This window comes from Hemicordylus capensis, chromosome 8 (genome assembly GCF_027244095.1).
Source record: "Hemicordylus capensis ecotype Gifberg chromosome 8, rHemCap1.1.pri, whole genome shotgun sequence".
NCBI lineage: Eukaryota > Metazoa > Chordata > Lepidosauria > Squamata > Cordylidae > Hemicordylus > Hemicordylus capensis.
Genome location: NC_069664.1, coordinates 16,999,059 through 17,017,785, shown reverse-complemented (window position 1 = coordinate 17,017,785; position 18,727 = coordinate 16,999,059). Strand labels below are relative to the sequence as shown.

The 18,727-nt window shown below is 47.4% G+C and overlaps 1 protein-coding gene across 3 annotated transcripts in view; it reads right to left on the bottom strand.

Moving 5' to 3' along the window:
• The window catches only part of DUSP26 (dual specificity phosphatase 26), a 34,533-nt gene extending 16,554 nt beyond the window's left edge, over window positions 1–17,979 (bottom strand). Inside the window, exons 1-2 of one of the 3 annotated variants that reach the window (XM_053270201.1) lie at window positions 17,912–17,979; window positions 92–196 (exon numbers count right to left, since the gene is read on the bottom strand). In XM_053270201.1, coding sequence (XP_053126176.1) covers window positions 92–196; window positions 17,912–17,957 — 151 coding nt within the window. In that variant the 5' untranslated portion in view covers window positions 17,958–17,979. Of the gene's footprint in view, window positions 1–91; window positions 216–17,911 lie in introns of those variants that run through there. The other 2 variants (XM_053270202.1, XM_053270203.1) reach the window with 2 other exon arrangements.
• Between the last annotated feature and the right edge of the window lie 748 nt (window positions 17,980–18,727).

The following is an 18,727-nucleotide window of genomic DNA, read 5'->3' as shown; positions in this document are numbered from 1 at the left end:
CCAGGAGGCAACACAAAGCCACATGCTCTGGAGGAGAGCAAGGGACGGACACCGAGAGGCAGGAGCAAAACAGATAGTCCGGTTACTTTACCTGTGTCAAGACTGTGATTTCTCAGCTGTGAGGGAGTCAGATCTAGCCAGCCATCTCTCTTTCTCTCTCTCTCTCTTGCTGCTGCTGCTGCTGCTGACGCTGTTGCTGTTGAAGGAGAAAAAGAGGCTGCTGTCTCAACATCTATTTTAAGCCCTGGAATGTCCAGGGGCAGATTTGTTTCTCTCAGATGGTGAGAGCAGAAGAGCCAGAGAGCTGCCAGATGGGACACACACACACACACACACACACACACACACACACACACACACACACGTCCTTAACATGAACTGCACCAATGCCCACCTGTGCTACAGCGCAAAACCCCTCCAGACTCTTACTCCTATTCAGAGGTTAAGACTTGCCCAGATGTGCACACAGTCATTGTCCGGAGCTGGCCTGCTCCCCCAACTCATGGCCCATGAGCCAAATTCAGCCTGCAGTGCTAAGCCATTTCTAGGTAGACCAGTGATTCTCAAACTTGGGTCCTCAGGTGTTATTGGACTTCAACTCCCATAATCCTCAAGCAAAGGCCACTGAGGCTGGGGATTATGGGAGTTGAAGTCCAATAACACCTGAGGACCCAAGTTTGAGAATCCCTGAGCTAGACCATAGGTGCCCTATTAAGTGTTGGTTCGATTCCGGTGAATGTATCTCCCCCTCCGTTTCAGTCACCAGACCAGGGAGAAGTTGAAAGAGAGAGATAAGCCCTATTCACACTTTTATGTTCAACACAGTGTACAGGGTACACAGGTACAGATCTGTACACAAGTACCGTTATGCACATGCTACGTTGAACACAGGTACAGCAGTGCATTTCCTATTTGCATCATGTATCTGAGAGGTCTATACCCAGGATCACTTTTAAACCGAATGAAAGTACAATCCCTCACACAAACACATGTACAAGCATATTTACATCTGTAGGTTTGTACAACATAACAGCCTGGCTCACATCTAGGTTTCATGTGGGTTACCGGCATGAGCGTGAATGTGTGAATCCATGCCAAGGCAGGAATCCTATAAATTATGCTTGTTTGCACAGGCCTTATGTAACCAGGGTTTGGACTTAAAAGGGTGAGGGCATTATGTGTTTCTGTTTTGTCAGCTGCCTGGGCTTGTTGATAGGTTCTGCATGGTCAGAAAAATATTGTGTCCTGTTTGGGAAACTGCATTTTAAGAAAGAGGTCCTGTTCCAGTTGATCAACAACACAGATGGTGAAGGGTTTGCAAGTCTTTTGAGGTTAAAGGAGCTGGGTCTATTGAGCCCGGAGCATTTCCAGATGGGGCATTTAGCTCACTTCTCCTCCAGAATGGAGGGTGTGCATCCACATATCGGCCAGATTTACACTCCACAAACAATTCCGGTTTTCCATTAGGCATTGCAACGTAGCCCAATTTAAGTGGTTAAAAAATCCACTTTTTGCATTTTGGGGGCAAATTCGAAGACTCGCAGTAAAACCTCGCAGGAAACCTCGGGTAAAGCTGTCTGTCTGGGAAAGCTTCTGGAGATCCGAAGGCTAAGGAGGATATGATAGCCATCTTCAATTATGCCGTCACAGAGAAGAGGGAGTGGACTTGTTCTCTGTGACTCCTAATGGCAGGGCTAAAACGTATGGGTTGAAATTACAAGGAAGCAGATTCAGACTAGACATTAGAAGGCATTCCTTAAGTGCAATCTCTATTTCTCAATGGAATTGCTGGCCCCATGCAGTGGTGGGTTCTCCTTCACCCGAGGTTTTTAAGCACAGCGAAACAGTCAGCTCTCAAGGATGCTGAAGTGGTTTCCCCTGCTAACTGAGCAAAGCTAAAGGTAAAGTTGTGCCATCAAGTTGGTGTCGATTCCTGGCGACCACAGAGGCCTTTGATTGTCTTTGGTAGAAGACAGGAAGGGTTTACCATGGCCATCTCCCACGCAGTATGAGATGATGCCTTTCAGCATCTTCCTATATCACTGCTATATAGGTGTTTCCCATAGTCTGGGAAACATACCAGTGGGGATTCGAACCAGCAACCTCTTGCTTCCTAGGCAAGCTGCTTCCCCGCTGCACCATTGGGTGGTGATTCTCTTTATATGTAGCAGGAGGAGAGCAATTGGCCCTATCCAAACCTAGCACAGGAGTTGCTATTGCTGCTGCTGTGTACCTTATGTTTCTTTTTAGACAGTGAGTCAATTGGGGACAGGGAGCAATCTCATGTATTCTTCATTTTTCTATGTAAACCTTTTTGAGAATGTTGTTGGAAAGTAGTAGTAGTAGTAGTTTCCTGCACTGATCAGGGGATGGACTAGAAGACCAGACCTTCAAGATCCCTTCTAACTCTAAAATTCTGTTATTGGTTAAGGTGATGGATATGGAGCCACACTCACAGAGGGAAGTGCCCTCCCCTCTAATAGACTGTGGTTACATCATGGTCCCTATGAAGTGTGCTTGGAAAGGGAACCATACCAAAAGGCATTACCATATTTACCCACATAGAAGACAACTCTGAATGTACAGGGACCCAAGAAACTGCCTTCTACCGAGCCAGACCCTTGGTCCACCAAGCTCAGTATTGTCTGCTCAGACTGGCAGTGGCTTCTCCAAGGTTGCAGGCAGGAGTCTCTCTGAGCCCTATCTTGGAGATGCCAGGGAGGGAACTTGGAACCTTCTGCATGCAAGCATACAGGTGTTCTTCCCAGAGTGGCCCCATCCTCTAAGGCAGGCCTGCTCAACTTAGCCCCCCCTCCAGCTGTTTTTCAGCGACAACTTCCATAATCCCCAGCCACAGTGGCCAACAGCCAGGGATTATGGGAATGGTAGGCCAACATCTGCAGGAGGGCCGAAGCTGAGCAGCCTTGCTTAAGGGGAACATCTTATTGTGCTCACCTGTAGTTTCCCATCCAAACACAAACCAGTGCTGAGCCTGCTTAGCAAAGGGGACAAGTCATGCTTGCTACCACAAGACTAGCTTTCCCTAAAAGACAGTTGTTAAATGCAGGTTATACCTGTATATACCCCAAATACAGATGACCTCCCCATATTTAACAGGGAAGAACTGGGGAAAAACTTCACCTTTCATTTGGGTAAATATGGTAAATTCTTCCCTGTTGCTCAAAGGAACCCCTCTTCCCTCCCCAAGCGATTAATTCAAACACAGGCCTCGCCACACACTCCTCTGTGAGACTCCTTTGGAGCAGCTAAGAGGCGGCCTTTTCTCCTGCAGTGCCCTCAGCCTGAGCCTTCTCACCAGCACGCAACTCATATTCAGAAAGGAATTTGTCTAATCCCATCACTCAATTGTGAATCTGAATTTAAAGCTAAGAGGCTTTGAGAAATGAAATTAGGTGGATAAATGTTTTGGCTTTGTGCTGCCTGCCGGGCATTTGCTGGTCATTTAACTGACATGCTTGTCTGTTGGATTCTCATTGGGTGCTAACGGAGAGCCTTTGAAAGGCAGCCAGGGCAGGGGGCTGCCTCTCCAGTAATGAAAATGGAGGCTGCATGGAGCAAAATGTCAACATCCCGTCTCCGGGTGAAATGAAAGGAAATCACGCGGACATGAAAATCGGAGCTATTTTCATCATCTTCTCGCTTCTCTGTGTGCGGGAATGACTTGCTGCTCGGCTGAGAGGTAGAGAGGTTGCTAGCGGAGCCGATCAGTCTATCCTCTTAATTAGGTCTCGGAGTTATCGGAAATATTAACTGACAGTTACTCTGGCACTCAGAGTTCGCTTGGGCCTGGTGCCGTGGCTGCTGGGCCACGGGAAAGGGCTGGAGGGGGACCCAGAGAGACGCATCCAAGCTAAATCCCCCATGTCGCCACTGGGCATTGAGTGTGACTCTGAAACAGACAGACAGAGAGGCAGAATCCTGGATGATGAAGAGGCAGATCCCGTGGCCTGGGAAATGCCGCAAAGTAAATATTACACACAGCAAAAGCATCCCTGCGGATTTATGCACGCCATCACTGGCATCAGTGCAGACGTCTAGTCCAATATATGCTGAAGATCAGTAATTATCCAGCATATAGGAATAATATAAGCCTCAATCAGATGTCTCAAAATGGAGGCGATGTTCTGAAAATGCGCCAGAAATCCTGCCTGGTTTGTCAATCACTTATCAGCGGGTCAGTTATGCTTACAGCATTCAGCTGAAGCAGCAGAAGCTCTAAGTGTGATAGTGGACATCTCCATAATTGACATACTCAGGTTCCTAAAGTAAACGTGAAGTGTTCCACCACATCAGTGTCAACTTCTGGTGACCACTGGTTTCCTTTGGTAGAACACAGGAGGGGTTGACCATTGCCATCTCCCGTGCAGTATGAGATGATGCCTTTCAGCATCTTCCTATATTCGGTGCTACCTGATATAGGAGTTTCCCATAGTGAAACATACCATCAGGGATTCAAACCAGCAACCTCTGGCTTTCTAGTAAAGTCATTTCCCCGCTGTGCCATTATGTGGCACTTTGTGTGGCTTCTGTCAATTATGGAAAAACCTGCCACCACATGTTGTACAACGTTTGCTGCTTCAGTGGAAGGCTGTAAGTCTGACTGACTTACTAGCACAGGTGAGGGATTGATGTGCCAGGTAGGACTTCTGGTGCATTTTCACAGGCTGTATGTGAGTACAGCCTCTTTATTAAACTGTCTGAATGAAGAACATAGGAACATAGGACGCTGCCATATACCGAGTCAGACCATTGGTCCTTTTAGCTCAGTATTGTCTACATAGACTGGCAGCAGCTTCTCCAAGGTTGCAGGCAGGGATCTCTCTCAGCCCTGTCTTGGAGATGCTGCCAGGGAGGGAACTTGGAACCTTTTGCATGCAAGCATCCAGGTGCTATTCCCAGAGTGGCCCCATCCCCTATGACAGGCCTGCTCAACTTAAGCCTCCCAGCTGTTTTTGGACTACAACTTCCACAATTCCCAGCCACAGTGGCCAATAGCCAGCGATTATGTGAATTGTAGGCCAACATCTGCAGGAGGGCCGAAGCTGAGTTGTAGGCCAACATCTGCAGGGGAGCCAAAGTTGAACAGCACTGCCCTAAGGGGAATATCTTACTGTGCTCACACATGTAGTCTCCCATTCAACTGCAACCAGGGCAGAACTGGTTCATGCTTGCTACCACAAGAACAGCTCTCCTCACTATAGTATTTCACGCCAGAGCTATAGTCTTCTTTCTCTTGAGCAGGCCTGATCAACTTAGACCCCCCAGCTGTTTTTGGACTACAACTCCCATAATCCCCAGCCAAAGTGGCCAGTAGCCAGGATTATGGGAGTTGTAGGCCAACATCTCATAGGAGGAGGGCTGGTCTTGTGGTAGCAAGCATGACGTCTCCTTAGCTAAGCAGGGACCCTCCTGGTTGCATATGAAAGGGAGACTAGAAGTGTGAGCACTGTCAGAGATTCCCCTCAGGGGATGGAGCCGCTCTGGGAAGAGCATCTATTTCCCTCCCTGGCATCTCCAAGATAGGGCTGAGAGAGATTCCTGCCTGCAACCTTGGAGAAGCTGCTGCCGATCTGTGAAGACAATACTGAGCTAGATAGACCAATGGTCTGACTCAGTATATGGCAGCTTCCTATGTTCCTATGTACCTCTGTTCCTATCTGCAGGAGGGCCTCCGAGTCTGCAATATGATCCAGTCTCCAGTGCCTGACTACTCAGAAGTAAGTGTCACTGGCTCACATACCGTGCAATGCACCCTGGCTGGTTGGAGCCCCACTCGTGCTGCTGTTCATGTGTAAACACTGTTGACGGAGTTGTGCACTAGGGTCAGCTCGGCTCTGCCATAAAGTTGTGGAAACATGGCTGTGCAATGTGACGCCCATACGAAATAACGAGCATCTTGCTGTGCAACTGCATTTGCACCACTTTATGTTGGGGTGGACAGGGGCTGCCCTGGTGTGCAACTCTATAGGTGTTGTTTACATGCACGCAGCAATTCTGGCAGGGCTCCAACCATCTGCATTGCATTGCACAGTGGGCCACTGAGTTTAGTGGCGTTTACTCCTGAATAAAGCCCCATTCATGTATTGACCTAGTTCACAATGGACCGGGTCTCACGATCAGTGAGACCCGGTTTTGTCCGGTGAGCGGGCAGGGAGCCCTGGACGGCCGGATAAGCTGCCCACACGATGGCTGGCTCTGCTAGCCCGATTTTTGTTGGTCGTGAGAATAGCCCCAATATCATTTGAATCTAGGTTTAATGTGTATGGCCAACATCAGCATGATGCGTGAACCCACACCAAGGTGGTTTGTGGCCAGAGAGGAATCTGAGATTCCTGCCTTGGTGTAAGTTCACACAATCACGCTAATGTCGGTAACCCACATTAAACCTAGATTTGAACAACTGTGCAAGCCAGGCCAACATGTTCAGTGCACATCCAATCTGTGTACAGAGTATGCACATACTGTTAATCACATATTATGAGGGGGCTGTGTCCAGGCTCACATTTTAAATGAATGCATGGATAGCCACATTCACACAAAAACATGTACCTCTACACATGTACAATGTCATGGCTGAATAGGGCTGAATCTCAAAATCGCTGTGCTAAGAACCTGCAGTTCTGTAAGCAGGGAACTGGGCATGATTTATTTATTTATATTTATATTTATTGTTAAATGTACACCCCACCTTTCATTAAGAAAATCCCAAGGCGGCTCACAATACAATTTAAAAACAAGATTATAAAAAAGACACATTAAAACATTGAGCTAAAATATATAAAGACAATCTGATTTAAAAAAACAAAATAAAATACTAGCATAAAAACAGTACAAAATACAAGAAACAGCAGAGGAGACAATCATATAAAAGCCTGGGTAAAAAGCCATGATTTGACATGCTTTCTAAAAACTGTGATGGAGACTGAGGAGCGGATACCCACTGGGAGAGCATTCCAGAGTCTGGGGGCAGCAACAGAGAAGGCCCTGTCCCAAGCGCACGGCGGCTGAGCCTCCCTCATTGTTGGCACCCGGAGCAGAGCCCCCTCAAATGACCTCGTCAAGCGGGCAGCAACCCTTGGGAGCAGGCGGTCCCTCAAGTATCCTGAGCCCAAACCATTAAGGGCCCAAACTGTTAACCGTTAACCTCTACAAAGGGCAGCTTCACTTCTCTGGATCGAGCATGGAACCAGTAGTCCAGGAAAATGGGATGGCCCCCATATCCATGGATTCTTTGAGTGTGCAAGCTTGTTCAGCCCTGTGACTCACAGTAGCTATGCAGAGAGACACGGGGGAGGAGAAAGTGCTAAGAATGTGCAAGGCCATAGGACTGGAAGCTGTTGTAGGGAAGGGATTCCAGGGATCCAGTGCCAGAAATGTTATTGCACGGCTACGTGGCCAGATTTGGCTTTAAAAAAGCCAAATTCTGGCTTACGGCCCATTTGACCCACAAGTATACCCCTTAGGTTCTGGCAACTCTGTTACACAATGGGGACTTCATGGTTTAGAGAAACAGAGAAGGATGGGATGAGACTAAGCAGGGCATTGGGCAAGGTCTCTGATGCGCCTCGCCTTGTTTTATACCCTCATTGTGCGTCGTTCCCATTGTGCATCCTGTCGCTTCGCCATTGTTTGCTAAGGCTGGGATCAGTGGAGCATGAGGGCAAGTTTGTTTGACTAGAGATCAGGCATCTAATCCAGGAAGGGTTGCAAATTATGACAGCAAGCATGCATTGTCCCCTTTGCTAAGCAGGATCCACCCTGGTCTGCCCTTGTATGGCAGATTACATGTGAGCACTGTAAGATATTCCTCTCAGGGGATGGGGCCGCTCTGGGAAGAGCACCTGCATGCTTGCATACAGAAGATTACAAATTCCCTCCCTGGCATCTCCAAGATAGGGCTGAGAGAGACTCCTGCCTGCAGCCTTGGAGAAGCTGCTGCCAGTTTGTGTAGACCAGTTGTTTCAACCTGGATTCCTCCAGACGTGGCTGAACTACATCTCCCAGCATCTCAAGCCACAAGAAATTGTAGCTAGGGATGATGGGAGTTGTAATTCAACCATATCTGGAGGAACCCAGGTTGGGAACCACTGGCGTAGACAATACTGAGCTAGATGGACCAATAGTCTGACTCAGTAAAAGGCAGCTTCCTATGTTCCTCTGTGTGTGTGTGTGTGTGTGTGTGTGTGTGTGAGAGAGAGAGAGAGAGAGAGAGAGATGAGAGAGAGAGAGAGAAGAACCAAGCCCATTAAGAGTCTATTGAGACAGACATTTAAGCTCCAAGTACTAGTAAAGATGTATTAAGGAAGTCATATACTTGGCTAGAAAGCCTGTGTCCCTGAGCGGTATGTCTTCATAGTGCAAGAGCAGACCAAGGAATGAAGAAGGTAAAAATGTAATAGGCAGGCAAGAAGAGGGGTGGGGGGAGACATAAGAACTTCACTGAGGGTGGGTAGGGTGCCCCCTTGTTTGAAGGAAGGATTGATTAGACCACTCCTAAAGAAGCCTTCTTTGGATCCCTTAGTGATGGACAGTTACAGGCCAATCTCCAATCTCCCTTGGTTGGGCAAGGTGATTGAGAGGGTGGTGGCCGACCAGCTCCAGGAAGTCTTGGAGGAAACTGATTATCTAGATCAATTTCAAACTGGCTTTAGACCTGGCTATGGGGTCAAGACAGCCTTGGTCGGCCTGATGGATGACCTTTACCGGGGAATCGACAGAGGGAGTGTGACTCTGCTGGTTCTTTTGGATCTCTCGGCAGCGTTCGATACAATTGACCATGGTATCCTTCTGGATCGCATGGGGGAGTTGGGGATAGAAGGCTTTGCAGTGGTTCCACTCCTATCTCTTGGGTAGATTCCAGATGGTGGAGCTTGGTGACAGCTGCTCCTCAAAACGGGAGCTGTTATATGGAGTCCCTCAGGGCTCCATTCTGTCACCAATGCTTTTTAACATCTACATGAAACTGCTGGGTGAGGAACTGCACAGGCGCACCTCACAGTTTTCAAGGGCCTCTGGCCCGGACAGGCCCAGCGGCTGCTCTCCCCCACCACAGGTGGGGGAGGGGTCAGAAGACCTGCTCAGCTCACCCCATGGCCGCACACATGGCAGCTAAAATTACAGAAAAGGTGTGGTTCAGCACAGTAGAGCCCCACGGGCACCAAAATCACCTAGGTGCTCCATTGCCTCAGGGTCAGGATGGAGCTCTGCCTCTGGTCCCCTGGTTCTCTGGGGGCAGGGGGGTGGTTCCTGATGACAGAGGATCTGGATCCTGGCTATTGCATTCCTCAGCAATGTAAAGTGTTGCGGCCAATATTAAAAGTATTCTCAGTTCCTTTGCATAAGTTGCACAACTGCAAAATCTGTGCCAATTTTGTTACACATAGGAACATAGGAAGCTGTCATATACTGAGTCAGACCATAGGTCGATCTAGCTCCGAATTGTCTGCACAGACTGCCAGCGTCTTCTCCAAGGTTGCAGGCAAGAATCTCTCTTAGCCCTATCTTGGAGATGACAGAGGGGGAACTTGGGTGGGCAAAGCAGCCGCTGGGCCTGTCCGGGCCAGAGGCCCTTGAAAACTGTGAGGTGCGCCTGTGCAGTTCGAATAGATCGTCACAAGCCCGTGATGTCACGGGCTTGCAACAATCTATTCAAATGTTCTCACCAACAATTGTGAGCGTCTTCTTCACTACGAGCCCCACCGCCCATTGAGGTCATCTGAGGAGGTCCGTCTCCAGTTGCCGCCAACATGTTTGGTGGCTACACACAGACGGGCCTTCTCGGTCGCTGCCCTGAGATTGTGGAATGCGCTCCCTGCTGAGATACGATCCTCCCCATCTCGGCAATTTTCAAAAAACACTTGAAAACCCATCTTTTTGCCCAAGCTTTCTCAGCTTCCTAAATTTTTTGTTTTCATCTCTGGTTTATTTTTAAATTTTTAAATTGTTTTAAGTTTTTGTATATGTTTTTAACTTGTTTTATGCTATTGTTAACCACCCAGAGACGAAAGTTTGGGGCAGTGTACAAATCTGATAAATAAATAAATACATAATAAATAAATAAAATATGGAAACCGTGATATTGGAAACCTTGGGCCTATCTGGGATTTAGGTTCCTCTGAAAATTTCTAAGTGCCCCCAATCATGAAAAAATCATGTAAAACTGAGGGGAGGAAAACAATAGAAATAAGAGCAGAGCACAGTACCTTTAACCCTCCAGATTCCCAGCAACTCCGATAATGGTTCACCAAACACTCCGGGCTTTGCCCCCCAAATCCACTGAAAAAGCAGTCAAAAAACCCCAAATGCCTCCACACTGCCTCCAAGCCAGAAATGCTGCCAGAAATGTCACCGGAAGTGTGAGAATCATGCACAGGAACCCCGAATAGCTGAAAACCACCCCCACAATAAAGGAAACTGGGCCCTTTGACTCCACAAACAAGTGAAACAAGTGATATAGGAGTGCATGGAAAATGAGGACCTCCTGTATTGTCTTACACCGCAGGACCCTTCCATGCTACTTTGGCGGTCCATTGTTCTTGCAGTGGAGTTCCTGGCTCAGCCTGGCACAGAGAATACTGTGTCAAAATCTCCACACTGGTTTCTTTAAAAGTAAATGTCTCCATGGAACTGTGCAGGCAACAGCCGGGCACTGCAAACTCTGGCCATTAGGGGCTGCTCTGATTACACAGATCTCAGTCTTCTCTTCTCCTGGCAGTAAAACCCAGAGTGAGGAGCAGGTGGCAGTCGGCACGTATGGCGTTTTCCAGCCATTTCTGCTTTTCATTTGCAAGGCATGCCTGTTTGCACAGCACGCCAGGCCCTGGCGCTGGCAGCCACAATTGCACCGCTCGTGCCAAGCGGCAAGAAATTAGGAAGCCACCTTAGCCAGCGTTCAAGCCTATTGCAGGCAGGTACCCAAGGGCAGAGAGGGTATAAGCCAGGGAGAAAGGCTGGTTGGGAGTCCAAAGTCTACTGGCAGAGAGGAAGCACTAGGGACTCTCTCCCAATGAAAAGCTGCTCCCACGGAATCTGGCATGTCTGTGAGTATTTATCGCAACATATATAGTAGCGGCCTCTGAATGGCCCTTCGGCATCCCCTGACTTCTCAGAGGAGGAGGATCATGGGCCAATGTGGCAAACTGCCCGACAGAATGATTTGTAGTTCCCTTTCCTGACCAACAGCCCTGGTGCAGGAAGCAGAAAGCCAGTGTCTGATCTGCAGGGCTTCTGGCCTGAGCCATGCGGCACCTGACAGTCAGACTTATACTGTGTCAGTTCATTAGCAAGACAGCATTTACATTTTAGGGTTTAAGGCTTCAAACGGAGCTGATTAATCAGATCAATTGATTAAGTACCTGTAATGGTCCTCCTGATGGGGTAGGATAGCCCCAGAGTTACCTATGTGCCCTGAATAGCTAGATCGTGGGGAATTCTGGGATTAGACCAAGGAGTTCTTCACACAGCAGGCTTGACCATGAGTTTTCTGCAAGGCTTTACTGCACACTCAAAGTTGTCCCAAAAAAACCCGAGGCAAAAAGTGGATTTTTTTTAAAAAAACCGAATATAAATCAGGCTGCACTCTAACATCTAAGCCACCTAATGGCACAGTGGAGAAATGACCTGACTAGCAAGCCAGAGGTTGCCGGTTCGAATCCCCACTGGTATGTTTCCCAGACTATGGGAAACTCCTATATCAGGAAGCAATGATATAGGAAGATGATGAAAGGCATCATCACTTACTGCACAGGAGTTGGCAATGGTAAACCCCTCCTACCAAAGAAAACTACATGGTTCTGTGGTCACCATGAGTCAACATTGACGGCACACTCTAGCATGTAAGTAAAAGTAGAGTGTGCCGTCGAGTTGGTGTTGACTCGTGGTGACCACAGAACCATGTTGTTTTCTTTGGTAGAATACAGGAGGGGTTTACTATTGCCATCTCCCACGCTATAGGAGATGATGCCTTTCATCATCTTCCTATATCGCTGCTGCCCGATATAGGAGTTTCCCATAGTCTGGGAAACATACCAGTGGGGATTTGAACTGGCAACCTCTTTTTCCATGTGCAGTGAAAAACCCCCGAATTGTGTGTGAAGTGCTCCCTTATAGCTTAATCTGCCCAATATGTGAATGTACACCCTCCATTCTGGAGCAGAGGCAACCTAAAGGGCCTTAAAAGCCCTGTGTGAAAAACACCCTGGGGTTCTCAAACTTGGGTCCCCAGATTTTGCTGGACTACAGCAACCATCTGCCCCAGCCACCATGGCCTTAGATCAGGCCTGCTCAACTTAGCACCCCCCCCAGCTGTTTTTGAACCACAACTCCCATAATCCCCAGCCACAGTGGCCTGTAGCCAGGATTATGGGAGTTGTAGGCCAACATCTACGGGAGGGTAGAGGTTGAGCAGCCCTGCCTTTGACCATGGTGGATGGGACCTCTACTACAACAACATATCTGCGCCCATGTTCAAGAACCCCTTGAGCAGACACATTAAGCACAGACCAGCGGTTACAAAACCAAAAGATGGTTTATTTTAGCAAAGGGATAAGGGCCTGGGCTTGGAGGAGAGAGAGAGAGGTTACAACGCCACACATTAAACCAAATATAATAAGGAAGCTAACAAGCCTGAACTAACACATCCTTGTGGTCTACTTCAGGAGTCAAGGAAGATTGCATGTTGAATTTCCATGTTTCACTGGGCAGCTGGGGGCACTGCACAACTGTGTCTACTTTGCTGGGCAACAAAAAAAAAAAGGTTCTGGCTGCAACTTTTTGCGAAACATGAATGGAGGGGAATTTCAAACCATAAGACCTAGAGCTTTTCGTTCAGTGTGAGTGCAAGGATTTCATGACCTTCCCATAGCGTAAAACGATTCCTTCAATTAACTGGGAAGCAGATTTTTAAAATGTTTTGACATTTCATTTATGTCCCTTGTTTATAGTTATAATTATATAGAGCCTTTCATTAAAATAATCTCAAGGCAGTTTACAATAATTTTAAAAAACAACAACAAAAAACCCAATACAGAACTATAAGCAGTTGAAGCAAACAAATACTGAACTGGAATATAAGGGGAAAAAATACAATTCTATTTAAAAAGTTTAAAACATACAGGTGGCCGTCATTACGTGTGGGGGTTCTGTTCTTGGCTATAACCGTGGAAAATGAAACTGTGAATCACGAGACCTTGAGGCAATGGGAATTGGGGGGGGGGTAAGTTTCCAGAGGTGAAAAAGGGCCCCCAAAAGGCTTAAAAAGACAGAAATAAGGGGAATAAAGTGCCATACCATGCAGGTTTCCAGCTGTCCAGCAATGCCCCCACTTCCCAATTCCACCAACTTTCCATGAAAAATCATGGGCTTTTTAACAACAACAACAAAAAACAAACAAACAGAGCCTCAAAATGGTGGCTGGGAATGACCTCAGAAGTCATTTCTAGCCACTCAGGAACCACGGATAGGTGAATTTTAACCATTTTTTCTACCGCATATACTGTAACAAGGTCAGATCTCCATTGCTTGACATGGATACGTGGACCACACGTGCCAGGACCGTGGACAACGAGGGCCCACTGTATATTTTATATATCTATATCTATATCTATATCTATATCTATCTATCTATATACTGTTCCAAACAAAATATTATGTTTGACATTATTAACACAATTCCAAGAAACATGAGTGAGAGGCACCCCTTCTTTTTCACAAAACAGGCAATGTCTGTTCTAAAAAGATTAGGACTGGGAAGTCCTGAGTTCCAATTGACACTTGGCACGAGGTGAGCTGGGGCCTCTCTCATCTCTCAGCCTAACCAATCTTCCATGAGAGGATAAAATGTGGGTGCATCTGTGGGGGCAGAGGAGAGAGAAATTTGTACACCACTCTGAGGAGGAGGGTGAGAAAAACAAATTAAATATATAATGCATAAATATTTTAATTTTATGTTGCAAAAACCTCTTAACTGCAGTCAGTAGCATATGTGACTCTGACTCTGACTTAGATCTGCCACATTTGTTTCACCGCTGATGACATATGATCTGCAGAATTATGCACAGAAGGACTTCTACAATCTCCTCAAGGCACCAGGGAGAACAAGCCAAGCAGCACACACACTGGGACTTTATTTAACATTTTGTTTTGGAGTGGCAAAGACCATTTATTATACTTTCTTAGCAAAAGGCAGAGAACCAACAGATTTTTGATTCTACTCATGCATTAGTTGGCATCTGTCTCTCCCACAATTTTACCTTCACTTACTATTGTATAAAATGAAGGTGGATAGCTATTGAAGTCTGTAGAATGTGGACATGGGGATTTCTGAAGTTTCAAGGTAAGTTATGCTTGGCTATAGCCCATTTAACCTGTGATAGCCTTTCTATCATGTCACTTTTGCTTGGCTGTTGTAGCCTTGTCAAGGAATGAATGATCACCTCCTAATTATGCATCTGGAATTTCTAAGCTGTCTGGTTTCCCAACAGATCTAAGATAAGAGAGAACATAGCATTCCATAAAAACAGGTGCCAGTCATTTGGGAAAAGATGCATGGTTAGTGTCTAATTCTGATGGTTCCTCAAGGTACTGGGAGATGGGATGTCAGACAGCTTCTCTCAAGAGCAATTTTATCACTCCACCCTCTTTAGTGATGGTAAATCATGAAGACCGATCGGCTTAGAAGAGACAATGGAGAAAAAGGGAAGTCACTATATCATGGATAAAGAAAGGACCAGAAGGTCACCAGATCAGCCTCTTCCCCAGTATAAGACAAGATCAGCTAGACTTAGCAGCTTATCATAATAACTCATGGCACTCTAGATTACAGGGTACTTACTTCGGGCAAAGAACAACAACAAAAACAGTCCATCATGCTGAGTGCCTGCAAAATGAGCCGCTCCAGATAGCTCAAGCCAGCAAGGCAATCTTCACACAGCAAACCCTTGTTGCTAGCCAGTGAGGTCATTCACACAACCGGAAACTGGGTAGGACAGGTGTCCTACCCAGGTCTGTGAGCTGTGTGCGCTTCCAATTCTTTGTTGTGTGGGTGCAAACAACTAGGGAGGAGGAAGGACAAGTGATTGTGTGGAAGCAAGGTAGGAAGAAAAGCTGGGGAGGGCAGCACCATACCCAACTTTCATACCCAGCATTTGGCCAAGGTAGGAGGAAAATCTGTCCTACCCAGTTTTTCCTCCTACTTTGAATCCGCACAAACATTTCTCCCTCCTCCTACCTAGTTGTTTGCACCCACACAAGTGAGAGTTGGAAGTGCAAACTGCTCCCAAACCTGAGTAGGACACAAGTGTTTTCTACCCAGAAAAGTGTTCCTACCCAGTTTTCGGTGGTGTGAATGACCTCATAAGAACATAAGAAAAGCCCTGCTGAGTCAAGCCCGTGGCCTAGCTAGTCCAGCATCCTGTTCTCACACAGTGGCCCACTAGATTCCTCTGGGAGGTCCACAGGCAAGAGCTGAGGGCATGCCCTCTTTCCTACTGTTTCTCCCCTGCAACCTCAATTTTTACTGGACTGAACATTACTTATTTAATGTTACTTACTTATACATAAGCCACGTAATGGTGCAGTGGGGGAAAGACTTGAATAGCAAGCCAGAGGTTGCCAGTTCGAATCCCTGCTGGTTATGTTTCCCAGACTATGAGAAACACCTATACTGGGCAGCAGCAATACAGGATGATGCTGAAAGGCATCATCTCACACGGCATGGGAGATGGCAATGGTCAACCCCTCCTGTATTCTACCAAAGACAACCACGGGGCTCTGTGGTCGCCAGGAGTCAACACTGACTCGATGGCACACTTTACCTTTACTTATACATAATAATTATTTATATACCTTGAATACAGTGTTTGGTCAGGCCGTGAATGTGAGCAAGCTCCCTCAGTTGAGTCATTCCGAGAGTGATCATTGGGCACAGTTCCAGGCCACTCATCATCTTTTGCTTATGGAGTGGTACTCTAGCTGCCATGGATCTACTTTTCCGGAACTGGCTCCCATGTGGATAGGGACATGTTTAAATGACCCCGTTATATGGGCAGAGTCATGAGAGTCCTGACTACAGCATCCGATTGCCAATTCCAATGGATCCAACTGCCAATTCCAGTGGCATCCATTTGCCAGTTCCAATGGACCCATACTGCAATTCAAGCAGCATCCAATTGGATGGCAGCACCCAGTGCTTACCAATTCCATGGAAATCGCTACTGTAACTGATCCACCCTCACCCATCTGGTTGGCACACACCTCAACAGTCCATTTCCTCCAGAAACCATCCCTATTTCAGGTCCCTGACTCTGGTAAATCACTGGCTGCCATACCAAGGAAGATTACTCCGAGTAATAATTTTCTCCACTGTGTCAGCCCCTGTCCCTGTTCTGTCTCCGTTTCTCTCTTGTGGAGATGCCTTGTTAAAAGCGGTGATCATTCTTCAGCATTAATCTCAAGGTCTTCTAGAAGTTCAGTTTCTGAGTGGGCAGTGGGGTTGATGATCTTGTTGATGATGCCTGTGGGCTTCCCAGAGGCATGTGGTGGGCCACTGTGTGAACCAGGGTGCTGGACTAGAGAGGTCTTGGGTCTGATCCATCAGGGCTGTCCTTATGATCTTATGACCTTGGCTCCAGAGAACACACATGTGTTCATGCATGAATGCATGAACACGCATGAGCACTAAAGCACCATGCAGCACACACAGCTTCCCATTTCACACATGTCAGCTGCTGCAGTATATTTCGAAGCAAAAGAACAAATGCCATCGTGGCTTTTAAGCCCAAGCCGTCTCGCATGTGGTTTTAAACAGGAAGAATATTGTTCATTGCATGCATAAAACTGCCACAGGGCTGGATGCTGCAGGGCACAGCTCAGTAGCACCATACCCTGACAAGAAAGCTTTCTGCTCAGTGATGTAGTTGAAAATTCAGAAGCACAGGTGCTCTCCATGACAGCCCCTATGGCCATGCCCACCAACAGAAGCCAAAAAGTACTGGTGCTTTGTCTCTGCATGTCCCCCCTCCACTATACCCCTGTTTCTTCTCCTTGATGGCTCCCTAGTCTCCACGTCAGGCCTGCTCAACTTAGGCCCCCTCAGCTGTTTTTGGACTACAACTCCCATAATCCCCAGCCACAGTGGCCAATAGCCAAGGATTATGGGAGTTGTAGGCCAGCATCTGCGAGAGGGCCGTAGTGGAACAGCCCTGCTCCACGCTCACATTCCCTCCCCTTTATTGTCCCCATCCCAATATTCCAAATTCTGCCAAAAGCAGGTATCGTAGGTAGAATCCCTGCTAATGGGGCAAAGAAGCACTTTTTAACATTGTGGCTTTCTTATGTTTAGGACTGGGAGAGCAACTGTCCCTATTCAACTCAGTGTGTCTCTCCTGATGCTGTTGCTGGTGTCTCTCTCGAGTTTATGACTGTGAGCCCTTTTGGGACAGGGCACCATCTTCTCATTCCTTTGCTATGCAAATCATCATCATCATCATCATCATCATCATCATCATCATCATCATCCTAAAAAAATAATGGCTGACATGATGAGCAGCCTCCTGCCTCCATAGTGGCCCACCCTGGGGATGCTGTGGACACCAAAGGCAGCCCCAACAGTGCTTCGAAGCAAGCACTGTGGAAGCTGCATTTCCAGAGGCCCCCCCTTTTGTAGCAATGGGGGAACCTGTGGAAATGCAGCTGCTGAAATTTCTGCTTCAGAACAGCATCAGGGCTGCCTTTGAAGTCCACTCCACAGCAGCCTTGGGGTGGACCATTTACGGAGGCGGTAGGCTGCTCATCATGTCAGCCACTGATATCGGCAGGCTTTGCTGTTCATCTGGAGCATTTCCATCATTTCTGTGCAACGTGAGGGCACAATTTGAGATTCCTTGGTACAAACCTGGATTCCTCCCAAAGACACCTTGGGAGGGAGATGAAAGAATCATCTGGCACACAGAAGCCCCACCAGCCAAGATTTCTTTTGCCCCACGATTCCTTCCTTCCCCACATTCAGACCTTGTATGTTGTTGGAGCATATTTCCTTTTCAGTGACATGATGTGCCTTAAACAGGCTTTCACTGTAATAACACTCTCAGGGATGAAATCACCCAACCGCACAGGTTTCTTTCACAGCAGCCCCCCTGAGTCGACTACAAAGAGAGATTTAAATGTCACCGGGAAGGCGCTGCACGCGTCCATCAGAAGATAAGCTTTCCCTTTGTCAGGGATGGAGCAGAACAGTTACTGCAGCTGTCGCGGCTTTGGAGAATAATGGTTCCGAATCGCTGTGCTGGAGGGGAACGAGAAGCCTTGTTTGGGAGGGGATATTCCAACTAATCATTTCCAGAGCACCTCACAGGCCCTTCCTCTGTGAGGTTCTCTTGCATAGTGAAAGGCACGGGAAAAGCGTAAGCCGCACAGTCCTCTTCTGTGGCTCCCACTCATTTCAGTGGGGCACACCGGTAGGAGAACATTCCCTTGGGTGGTGCCGGCTGTCCCATAACAGCACAAGCTGAGGGAAGGAGACTCAGCAGCAACCTGGCAGGACTTGCGCGATGCTACTGTGCCTCTTGCTTCTTTTGCCATTTGAAAAATGGGTCATCATGGGAACTCCTGCAGGAGAATTGTGCAAATCTCCATAAAGCTTCCTGTTTGGGCAGAGTCCATAAGACTATGGTCTTTACTTGAATCCAAGACTAGGGATGTGCACGGAACC